Source organism: Nylanderia fulva, unplaced genomic scaffold (assembly GCF_048542155.1).
Source record: "Nylanderia fulva isolate GAGA-0341 unplaced genomic scaffold, ASM4854215v1 Scaffold48, whole genome shotgun sequence".
In the NCBI taxonomy this organism is placed as follows: Eukaryota; Metazoa; Arthropoda; class Insecta; order Hymenoptera; family Formicidae; genus Nylanderia; species Nylanderia fulva.
Genome location: NW_028190565.1, coordinates 731,941 through 745,212, shown reverse-complemented (window position 1 = coordinate 745,212; position 13,272 = coordinate 731,941). Strand labels below are relative to the sequence as shown.

The 13,272-nt window shown below is 27.3% G+C and overlaps 2 protein-coding genes across 2 annotated transcripts; both read right to left on the bottom strand.

Moving 5' to 3' along the window:
• Positions 1-5: 5 nt before the first annotated feature.
• Positions 6-1,362, bottom strand: Pdf (Pigment-dispersing factor). The gene is made up of 3 exons (XM_029312798.2): positions 1,158-1,362; positions 765-895; positions 6-308 (listed from the first exon to the last, which is right to left on the bottom strand). The coding sequence occupies exons 2-3, from the start codon at positions 882-884 to the stop codon at positions 183-185; spliced, it is 246 nt and encodes an 81-aa protein (XP_029168631.1). The 5' UTR covers positions 885-895; positions 1,158-1,362; the 3' UTR covers positions 6-182.
• Positions 1,363-1,413: 51 nt separating this feature from the next.
• Positions 1,414-12,957, bottom strand: LOC114938731 (F-box only protein 21-like). The gene is made up of 9 exons (XM_029312794.2): positions 12,896-12,957; positions 6,818-6,919; positions 6,107-6,466; positions 5,155-5,596; positions 4,737-4,885; positions 4,462-4,600; positions 4,025-4,132; positions 3,456-3,762; positions 1,414-2,896 (listed from the first exon to the last, which is right to left on the bottom strand). The coding sequence occupies exons 3-9, from the start codon at positions 6,361-6,363 to the stop codon at positions 2,742-2,744; spliced, it is 1,557 nt and encodes a 518-aa protein (XP_029168627.1). The 5' UTR covers positions 6,364-6,466; positions 6,818-6,919; positions 12,896-12,957; the 3' UTR covers positions 1,414-2,741.
• Positions 12,958-13,272: the final 315 nt, after the last annotated feature.

Here is a 13,272-nt window from a genome sequence, read left to right as displayed (position 1 = left end):
AAAAATTATGTTTTTATGTTTATTAATATCGATTTACATTTTTTTGTACATAATTTGGTACATATTTTTTTACATTATATATTATTGAGAATAGTTAACTGTTGTATTTTCTAATCTAATTTTATCAACTACGAGCGGATAACCTTTGCGCTTTACCATTTATATGTAGAATCAGACTAGTTTCATTTCCCGGCATTATTCATATTTTTCGGTAGACCCAATAGTGAATTTATAAGCTCGGTATTGCGTTTAGGATGACACAATTTTGGAGTTGCCAACATCAATCTAGCCAGCTGCAGTTCGCTGTCCTAAAATAAAAAAAATATCAGACAAAATGTATGAGAATACTCGCTGAATGACCACTACTTTTATTTAATTTTTTTCGTAAATCATGTTGCATATTTTATTTATATTTTTTTCAGTTCGATGTAAATCAATTCTGTTCCTACAAAGCGCTTAATATACTTATTTAATTTTGAAATATGAAATATTTATATATAAATATTATAATATATATTTTTTATTGATTTGAACAGACACACTGAAAAAAATTATTAAATTAATAAATATTTTAATACTGCCTAATAAATTATTTATTTGAAATAAATATTTATTTGTTTTGAAAAAAATTTTCTTATATCAAATAAATATTTTTCACATCAACTCAATATTATAAAGTTTCAAAAGTAAATGATTTATTTGGCAGTATCGAAATAAATATATACTTATTTGAATTCAATAAATTTTTTTTTCAGTGCACTTACCAATCCTCTGCCGTAAGGAAAATTAAATAAAAGATTTCTATCAGCATCTTCGCCTAAGCTCAACGCTTGTCCACAAATGATTCCAACAATAACAGCGATAGCGATGACGTAGTTAGCCATTGATATAGATCCTGTCTCGAGAAAGATAAAGTGTTAGAACACATTTTAACACGCACTGTCATTAAATTGCAATACAATTTTATAATACATTATAAACAAATTTAATAATTATTCGTCTATTCGATAAAAATAAATTAACACATAAAAAATCGTAAAGAAAAAAAGAAACATTCTGTACGATTGAACAAAACAAGAGTAGAAAATTTATCACGCATAAAATTCGAATAATATCTCGACTTTTTGTCACAATTTATTAATTTACTAATTACTTACAATTATCGCTAATTTGTAGTAGCTGTCGATTGTGCAAGTTAGATGTATATCGCGATACAAAACACGATGTGCATCCATAATCCGGAGATGCTGTTCTTTTATATACCAAACTACCCTTCGTTAAAATCTGCTCCTGACAGATAAAAGTATATGTTGATGATGGCTCTGCAAATGACAGGCGTCATTCCTTTGGGAAGGAAGATTATCGTGGAAATTCTTGGAAAAATTCTTGCCTCGTTTCTTTATTTGTTAAATGAAGTAAAAATTCTTCGTCATACGAATAATCCTGATTGATCCTCTGATGCAAATTCTGCATTTGATTACCTAAACAGATTACCAAAGCATCACGTGGAAGTTATATGATTTATTTTTAAGTATTCATATTAATATAAAAGAGAGAAAGACGCGCACACAACATAAATTATATATATATATAAATATTTTATAAAAATATGCATGTTTGTGTGACGGTTTCCTGTCAAAATTTTGACACGATTGTGTCTGTGAACTAAATGCACGTGTTATGCAGCTCTCTTTTTTGGGTTTGTTCATTTTAATATATTTATTTTCTACTAATAAATGTGCATATTCAATTAATATATTATTGCATTCTTGTAAAAGTTCGTGTTGCTTAAAAAGATGGTTTTTATATTCATTGTCTTAAAACAAAATAAATCTGCCTCTCTCTCTATTAATTTTTGTTTTATATCTGCATTCTCATTATTTTATTTGTTTCTATGATTAAAGATTTGTCGTAAATAAAAATTACGATAATCATCGACAGAGTCAAAACTTAATGATAAATGTCTTTTTCACAATATTTTTTTTTAATATCAATTTAAAATTTATCTTCTTTAAATTTCATCGAAAAAATAAAAAGTGAAAAGAGATAAAAGAATGCAATAATGATCAAGAAACATTAATTCGGCATAATCTGCATGTAAACATAAAAAATATACGTCATTCTGTTCACACATGACTTTCCAGCAAACACAAAGTATTACATTATACAATAACATAATATTAATGTGTAATTTCCCACTCAATAATATATAACTGTTACTGCTGTTACATATTCAAATCATGTTAATTGCGGTTATATTATTGAATAGGAAATTATAACATTAATGTTATATGTTATTGTTACTTTGTGTTTGCTGGGATATTCGTCATTGCACTTCACAATTATCATATTATAATTATTTGTGTCTCCTAAAAACGTTATAACGTGAAAAATGGAAAGTATTATATATATAAATATATCATCAGTTAATAATGAAATATTTAGTATTATAATTAGTGCCATAACTAGTCTGTGCACCCGATGCAGTTCAACATTTTGCGTCCTTTCTCCCTCTTCCAATATAATAAAAAAAATTGAACTTCTGAATTAAAAAGAACGTTTATTTGTTATAAAAAAATATATTTTTTTAATAATTTTTTCATCCTTTTCAAATTTTTTATTTCGTCTTGACTGTGTTTCCCTCTGAATCTTGCATCCGGTGCGAGGGCATGCACCTAGTTGCAATAATTTAAAAAAAATTTGTATTTGGATTAAAATTTTAATAATGTAAGTATAAATTTTCAAATGTTTATTGTTGTTCGAGCAGCTACAGTTGCGTCTTGCGGGTAAAGTCTCCTCAACCGTTCATTTGGTACGTAATACGTGTTTTTGAACTTACAAAAATAGCGACCTACTTCGCTATTGTCGATCCATTTCGGTGTTAATGTTAGAGCGTCTAAGATAAAAAATTAACAAATAATCCCAGCAAACACCGATATATAATTGTTACATTGCTATAATAAAACGGAATATAACAGGTAATATAACGTGTACGTTACATGTAACATCCATGTTAGTTGTAAGTTGTAATTTCCCACTCATAGATGTAGCATTTTACTATAACATATATTACATTGTAGTTATATTGTAATTATATACCAAATAGCACATTGATGTATTGATAAGTCAGTGCTATCTTGGGATATAATGACAATATAACTACAATGTAATATATGTAATATTAAAAATGTTACATCTATGAGTGGGAAATTAAAACTAACATATACGTTACATGTAACATGCTTAAGTATATAACATTTATATATTGTGTTTGCTGGGATAAATACATAAATCATAAATGTATAATAATTAAAATTGAAGATAATAAAATGATAACAAAATAATAAATAAAATAAACTTATTTTATATCGTGTATGAGAAGAGATGAGAATAAAGAAATATAATTATTTAAAATAAAAAAAGATGTATCTATAAATGATGATATATATTCGTACCTTCTTCTACGTAACATATTTTATCGTCTTCAGTAAGAATTACGTAATTTGTTTGTTGCTTCACAAAATGTAAATTACTTAAGTGATTCAACGGCACTATGCATTGCTTACAAATGTACGATGAATGTAGCACATAAGGACCCGACATACTGAATGTAATATGTGTATCTGTAGGTCGGTGCCATCCGATTATCACACCGGCACAATTATTTACGGATTGAGCATTATGTGTTACGACCATTCCTACTGCAAATTTAACTTCCTCTGATCTTCTTAACGGATCTGTTTTTTTAAAGTAAAGTCTGATCTGGAAAATGTAGATCGTTTTTTGACCGGATCGTTCAAAAGACCGAAACATATAAACGACCAGTTAAGATCAGATTCTGGGATTTGAACTCAATTAGAATCTGGATTCTAATATTGATCTTTTTGTCAGTTCTTGAATTTTTCAAGCGAGTTAAATTTCAGCTAATTATAATTATAATTCATATATAATTGTATATATGTGGTTTTTTTGTAATTATATTATATTATATATTAATATGTGACATGTATAATTGTTAACATACCTTACGACTTATCAAGCCAAAGAGTCTAGATTCACGTGAAATTTGAATGTCGACAAGATAATCTCGGTTTACCAAATCCACAATTATTTCTTTCATCTCTTGCCAAAGCTGAAAAAAAGAATGAAACATTAACAAGAATTAAACGTATAAACAGAGCTTTAAATAAATAAATTAATATTAATATTTACTATATAATAATATAATTATAATATTTGAGTATTTTAATTAATATTAATATTTTCTAAATTAATTTTGTAACTAATTTTTTAGCTTTATTTTCTTTTATTACAAATGAAAAAATGAGATTGTGTACAATTCATTGTGACTGATAAAGTGGATTTTATATTAATTTATATCATTATTGCCAAAGTGCTTACAAACTTTTATTAATTAGTGCTAAAATTAATTAATAAAAATCATATAAAGTATATGCTAACCTTTGCAGCTGTTATTTCTAAGATATTACCACCATCATAATGCATTCGCCAAAATTGCATCCGTTGATCATCAAAACACTCAGGGAATTCTTTAGAATTTATGTTAAAACATTTTATTCTTTCTGAACTGTTCACAGCACTGTAAACAATAAAAAATTATATATATGTGCGTGTGTTAAATAATATATTAATATTTATAATATATATTTATATTATAACATTTTAATATTATATTTTATAATAATATATTAATATTTCCTAATATTTATACTTACAGTTTTGGTTTCCAAAATATACAATAGATTGGTGTGGCGAGGGATCGAGTTTGAAGACTTATTACATCGTAACGCAAACCAAGTCTTCTAGCCACGCTATGATATATTATTAATAAAATTATTTGATGGCCACATTTGTTTTTCAAAACCTGTGTCAGAAATTCTAATTTAGAAATTGATTAAAGCTACTATTGTTGCACAATCTGAGAGTATTTTTATCAAACATCCCTTACGGAAAAAAAAACTACAAGAATACGAAAAAATGACTGGTATCAATAATATATTATTAAAGAACTATATTATATCAGTAATCTTTTTGTATTCTTGTAGTTGTTTTTCGTGCGGAATGCGAGTATATTATACATACTCACAATATGTAATTGCGCTCGTATAATTGTAATATTTAATAATAACGTACATAATCTATACACATATACTTCAGATTTGTGTCTCTCGAATTGCTCGACCGAAAGTTCAATTTACCAAATATATATTCGTCGAGTGTACTCATAATTTTCGCACTTTCCTCTTCGTTCCAATGATTATCGTCGATATTGTTGTTTTTCCAACTAAAAAATTTCTCACCAAATATCGAGAATATCGGATGATTGGGATATTTTTCTGCGAGACAATTCAGTACCTCAAATGTGATAGTATCCAACGATGCCTCTACACTGGAGTAAGGTATATCATTTTCGGGTTGAACAGAGTTTGCAACAATAGTAGCAACTCTTTCTAAAAGCAGTTCTCTGTCAGGTCGTTTTACAAATCTATGCAATTTATTTTCTATCAAACGTTCCCTCATATAATGAAAGAGTTTCATGTTGCAATACCTTACGGTTAGATCGCAATCAGGTTTTCTGAAAAATTTACATATTAGCTATATGATAAGTATATGATTTATAAAATTAATCCCAGCAAACACAGTATATAAATGTTATATATTTAAGCATGTTACATGTAACGTATATGTTAGTTGTAATTTCCCACTCATAGATGTAACATTTTTAATATTACATATATTACATTGTAGTTATATTGTCATTATATCCCAAGATAGCACTGACTTATCAATACATCAATGTGCTATTTGGTATATAATTACAATATAACTACAATGTATGTTATATTAAAATGTTACATCTATGAGTGGGAAATTACAACTAACATGGATGTTACATGTAACGTACACGTTATATTACCTGTTATATTCCGTATTATTATAGCAATGTAACAATTATATATCGGTGTTTGCTGGGATAGTACTGTCCCAAGTAGCAAACTGTCGTCATTAAATGTCAAAATGACGTCATTAAACATCAAAATGACACCAGTTTGCTACTTGGGATAATATATATAAAGAATCTTACTGTGGAGATTGTTTCAGAAAGTTTTTCATCTCATCGAGGAAGACATGATATTTTATGACATTTTTAGAATTTTCAATTATATTATGCAGATTTATGTCTAAATATGTATCTAAATGAAATATATCTTCAAATAGTATTAAATTATCGACAGTTTTATTGTCATAAATGTTGATTGGGGGCTTCTTGTCATAATTTATAGAAATTATTCGAGACACCAAATTCCGTAATTCTTTCACACTTTTTATGCCTATTTTCATAAAGTTCAAGATTTCTTTATTCTTTTTTTTGCTCTCTTGATGAGAATCCTTCTGCGCAATTTTCTTAAATTGCTTGTCATAACATTTCTTGCCAGAAGGCCATCTGCAATTAAAACAAAAAATATATTTAATAAACTGAAAATTTGCACCACAATAATGATATATCAAAGCAATACATTTTTTAAAATATCATATTTAAATTATGAGTCAAAATATAAATTGTTTGTGTATTAATATAGCAAATAAAAAATATATAATTTTTAATTTTAAATTATAATTAAATTTTACGTTAAAATTATGCAATAATAAATACGATGAACAAACTTTTCTTCATCTATTTATTTTATTGTATTGTATTTTTTATTTTTATAAAATAAAACGTGCAAAAGTGAAGTAATGTTCGCGATAGACTATATAATGAAAATACATTGACGAAAAATTCACAAAAAAATACCTCTGATAGAACTTTTTTTCTAAAAATGTTTTATAATTGGCTGCATACTGGAAACGTTTGCACGTGCATCGGAAATTAATTACATCCTCAATGCTGATTTCACTATAGTTGAGAATGATGTATATCAGCTCATCAGGCATGCACATTATACACGAACTCATTATGCGAAAAATTCTGGTAAAACATTAGAAATTAATATAATTTATAACTACAAATTATTTGCGTATAATTAATCATTTTCTGCTTTTAAAAACGCAATAAAATTGCAGAAAGCACATGTATTTGACCCGCACGAAAAAAAAACCACAAGAATATGAAAAAATTATTGATATAATAATACTTCTTCAATAATATATTATTAGTATACCAGTAATTTTTTCGTATTCTTATAGTTTTTTTTTTCATAAGGGGATACACTGCAGAGATTAAAAATTCCACACAGCACATCCACCACTTTTATTCTGAAAACTTTGCCTGAAATATCCTACGTTTTAGGGTTTCTCATCCCTTCTCCTAGACTCGAGAAAAAAGACTAACGAAACTTATACCTACACTGAAAAATAATTTATTAACTTCAAATAAATATTTATATTTCAATACTTCTTTATAAAAATCTTTCCTCAATGGTAAAAGTCGACCAAACTGGCAATCATTGATTGCCAGTTTGGTCGACTTTTACCATTGAGGAAAGATTTTTATTAATTATTACTAGCGAACCTTAAGGATTATTATTTGCTTCTTTATAAATTTCTTTATAATTTCTTCATAAATAATTTATTTGAAACTAATAATATTGATGATTTTAGGTAAAAAATTATTTTTATTTGATGTAAGAAAATCCTTTTGAAAACAGATATTTATATTTCTTTCAAATAAATGATTTATAAAACAATATCAAAACAAATATTTATTAATTTAATAATTTTTTTCAGTGTAGAAATTCTGCTATTTTATTTCCATTCTATATATATGCGTCTTTGCGACAAAAAAGATAAAGAATTAAAAAATAGCACTATACTACGGGTAAAAAATGCGACTATTGAAACTCTGTTGGAGTTTAGAACTTCTTTCTAGTTTGAATTATTTCTAAAATTTACACACAATACATTAAAAATTCGAAGAAAATTGAAATTGTATATGTTGTATATGTTTTCAAAGGTCTTCTATTTTAATTTCTACGAATCTTGAAGTATCCCGTAGAGATACATTCTTCTATCTGAAGGTTTCTCTCAAAGAAGTGTTATTGTTTAAAACAAATTCTTTGAAAAAAAGATAAATTATTTCTGACCCTTGTATTGTATATCTATGGTATTATAAAAGGATGAAAGGCATAAAGGGGTAAGCAGAAAAATAGGGATAAAATAATGTTTACTTTTGTCGTGTTTTTACTTTCTACAATGACGAAAAATAAAAGTCCATTTCTTTCAGATTTACTAAAATCTTGCTTGTTATTTGTTAAAAATTAAAAAATTGACAGATGATTAGAAAATTTAAACTTTTTAGAAACAATTTTATCTTGTTCTTATATGACTTTTTAATAATGAGTACGATGACAAAATGCCAACATAATATTACAGATAATTTTGTATTATACATTTATTACTAACTTCCACTATTTTCATTTATTCGTCATATTCGCTCTACTTTCGCTACATATAAATATTTTAATCGAAAGTTTATTAAACGTAAAACTCCGGATAAGTTACACTTTAATAGAGCCCCTGTACATAGGCAAAACTGTTAATAAGCCAGAAAGAAATTGTTATGTACCTACTTGATGAAATAATCGATATTCTGTATTTGATATAGCATGAAAAAAATTAAATGCATCTATGCACTTTATTAATATCATATTTATCTAATGCTTGATAATATTTTGTAATTTTAATTCCTTTCGTTCCTTCTATTTTTCTTTGTTACGAATTAAGCGTATTTATAATAAATGTAAAAAAATAAAGGACAAAAAGAAAAAAAGATGGACTAAATATTTTATTTACATGACTGATACGATAATTAATAAAATATTAGAACAAAAACAATTATTTAAAAGAATAAAATCTAAAATAAAATAAAATTACATTAAATTAAAGGCAAAATAAAAATTATAATAATTATTTAAAATCAAGGGAAGCATTTAAATATTAAATTGAATAAAATCAAATATATTACATTGAAAAATACTTTGCTTCATTTTATTGTGTTTGTATGCACATTCCAGATAGCACCATGTCTAAAATGCACGCATAAGTCATCATTAAAGAAATCTTCAAGACATCTTTAATAAGAAATCTTATCACATGATAACCCATCTTAAAAACATCTTAAAGACGTCTTATGGGTGCGTTTTGGACTGGGATATGTATGTCAGTTAATTCAGAGTTAATTCAGAGATCAAATTGCACACGATATCCGATAATATATATCCGCAACACCTTTCGTGTTTTGGTAGAACGGATTAAACCGTGTTCGCTCTCGTTTTGCGATCTCCTTAATAATTAATGAAAAATTCATTCACAAAAAAAGTCAGCCAATCGGCAGCTCACTGTTACTCCGTTTATCGAGAAGGAGAGCTATCATTAAGGAAAAATTACGAGCATTACGAGCACCTGTCTCGCTGTACTCGTTGTGAATGCGAGTCTCGTCAGGGTCAGTATCGTATTTAATCTCGCGACTTCGCGAAGGTTGCGCGGTTCTCGCTCTCGATTTCTCAGCTCCGGCGTGTCCTTTTTTCAAGATATATATATATATATATATGTACACAAAGATATATACATTTATAAATCAGCGGCTGTCTGTATTACTCATTCGCAGCGAGACTTGTGTCAATGGACGACGAATGGGTGAGATTGTCGCGACATTATATTGTCATCCTTCGAGAAAACTAAAAGAGAAACAAATCGCTCAGCTATTTCTGTGAGCTGAAGGGAGAAAAGGGAGACAAAGCCTGTCGGAAGATGTGTTATACATTATCGCAAACAAATTACGCTAAAAATAAAAACACGAATTTTTCATTTAATACTATATTAAATACGTATATATAGATTAGATGAGTTTTTCTCTTTTATAATTTATTTTATTTTATTATATAGAAAAATCGACAAAATAATATATATACATATATATAAATTATTTATGTAATTTTTTTATTTTTTATTATATTATGTAAATATAATAAATATATATTAAATATCATGAAAAAGAAAAATAAATATATAAAATAAAATGATTATATAAATATAATAAATATATTAAATATTATAAAAAAGAAAAATAAATATATAAATATAATTATATGTAAATATATATAAATATATTTATATATTTATTTTTCTTTTTTATGATATTTAATATATTTATTATATTTATATAACCATTTTATTTTATATATTTATTTTTCTTTTTTATGATATTTAATATATTTATTATATTTATATAACCATTTTATTTTATATATTTATTTTTCTTTTTTATGATATTTAATATACTAGCTTTTCGGACCGCGCAAAGCGGTATACTATTATGTAGACAATCTAATAAATCTAGTACATAAAAGGATTTTTTTGGTGCAGTGTATGCGGGAGATGAAAAGGAGTTAATGAGCATTGTGTGCGAGGTGAATTAATGTACGGTCTTTTTTCGGTAAGAAATCAAAAAAGAAGAAACAGAATAGAAAAGAGAGCAAAGCGAACAGTGGAATGTGATGAGGAGGCAGCCGATGCCTAAATCTCTGACTGTTCCTTGGGATGGGCGTTGAGGTCACTAACCGACAGCTATAAAAGCGACTTGGGGACCGGTAACATGGCCTTGACTCCGTCTTAAGACCCTTCGGAGACTAACGGCAAGAGTTGTCGATCAAGACAGCGAAAGAATTAACCATCTTCGACGCCTTTGCGGTGATTTTCTCCCCGATCGCGAAGATGAATAATGATATAAAGGAACCGCGTTTTGGAATTGATAGCGATTTATATTATTCAAAATCATTTTACGAAAAAAAAAGAAAAAATTAATAATATTTTTTAATTGAAAAAAATTTACGTACGATTTTTGACGTATGATTTTTCTCTTTTATAATTTATTTTATTATTTAGAAAAAATCGACAAAATAATATATATTATTTATATATAAATATAATCAAATTATTTATGTATTTATTTATATATTAATCAGTATTATATTTATTTTTATATTTTTATTATACAAAATATAATAAAAAATAAAAATGAATACCCTGGAAAAAATGATTAAATTAATAAATATTTATTTCAGTGCTGCCTAAATCATTTATTTGAAACAAATATAAATATTTATCTATTTTGAAGAAGATTTGATTTTGCTCGTAATCTTATTACCATGAATCATTGCTAATTATTGGCGGATCTCATTATCTGTTTCGTAATGCCTGAGTGCTTTTTCAGTTCTTTCGGATGATTAATGCGACGTTTCAGATTCGCCACGATTGCTCATCTTTATATCTTCGACAACCTGTTCGATTCGCCGACAGAAGCCGTTTAGAAAATTATCTTGTTATTCAGAGACGTATGGATGTATAAAAATAATATATGTATATATAAATCAAGCGTTTGGCTTCTAAGGTGTATTCAATTTCGAGAAAAGATAGAAAGAATGTGTGTGTGTATTTCATTATCGTGAGAAATCCATTGGAGAGTTCAATCTATCCTTTATGTATTAATAGCGTTTCCGTGTAACAATTTGTTACAAAAAATCACGAGATAGTGATATTTTATGAGGGATGCACTAATGACTGTGATGGGCCGATTAACAAACACGTTACTATGATATAACGCAATATTTCTCTTTTCCAAATTTATGACGATAAATAACAACGCTGTATAATTCTATCCTTTCATCGGGAAAAAAGATCTGCGTAGATATAAATGCTCCGAGTATTTATATTATAATATTATATTATTATAATATTATAATAATATATTATTATAATATTATATTATATTATTATATTATATTATTATAATATTATATTATTATAACATATTATATTATAAGTGCACGATATTAATGAGATGAAAAAAGCAGCCATTTCTTCCTTCGATAATCGTTAATCGATAATTAGTTATAAGTAATCAATATTTGGAAAAATAAATAATCGTAATAATCCTGTAGAACGTGAATTTTTATATCGAAAGGAACCTCGAACCAGATCGCTTATCAACACACAATTAATTCACCGCAGATTTATCTGCGTGTAGACTTCAATTTCAATGTACGCTATTATAGCTAGTATTATTATGGATATTTGGATCAAAGCGATTGAAAGAGAAAGAAAGAAAAAAAGGAAAGAGAGCAGGGAGCTCATTTGCATCCCGACTCCGCACAATCGGTTCTGCATCGATCGTGTTTCGCCTCCGGTTAGGTCCATTAACGACCTATGGCGATTACGATTTATTTTTTTTCTCTCTTTTTTTGCGTGGGCCCGTGACGCATAAAATTTATATTCGCGATTTTAACGTTATTCCGCCTTGTTACGAAGTGGCATTGAACTCGACGCAACATTTTAAGCGCCATGATATATATAATATATACAATATAAAAATTAAGTTTCTTTTTCTCAAATTTTAGACAAATTAAAAAAATGAACCGGAAAATATCCACCACGTTCCATTTTTTTAATTTGTCCGAAATTTGAGAAAAAAAAATAAAAACTTAATTTCCATCTCCCTCTTTAGGAAAGTGTAACTCCTCAGGAAGGGATATAAGAGTATACGTTTATATAAGAAATATTCCTTAATTTTCGACAAAGAATCATCTCGTAAAATTTTTCGCACTTATTTAGAATGTATAAACGCTTTTAAATTTCGTGCGATTAATAGGCCCCAAGATTATACATATATACATATATATAAAATATAATCTTGGGTCTATTAATCGTATGAAATTCAAAGGCGTCAAGAATCGAGAGTCTCTACACTTTAAAAACATATATTCGGTAATGCAATTAGCCGGGAACCGCTACGCCCGAAATTTGAATACTCGTCTAACTCTTTCGAAGATCTTTGTTCTCCTGCTGAATGTTACTTTTGAACGTTCTTCAACTTTACCTGTCGACTGTATTGATGATCAGAGGCCGCTTGTCTTCACAGCTCGCAACGGTACTATTTGGTCAAAGATACTTCATCTGATTTTCGCTCCTTCCTTATTATTATGTATTTTAAAAAAAGTGTCAATGATCCTTGAACCTCGCCTCCCTCCTAAAAAGATACAAACAGAGATTAGATTGATTTTTAATTATTCGCGTAAGTTTGAAAATGCTCATCATTTATTAATACTCTTTTGTTATATTTTTTATTGTGTTGCTTATTGTAATTAAACTAATATAAAATTATTATATACATAAGATTGTTTTCGCTTTTAATTTGGCGACTATAAAATATAATAAAAAGACTTGTGTGTTGGAAACTTAGGATGATCATTAATT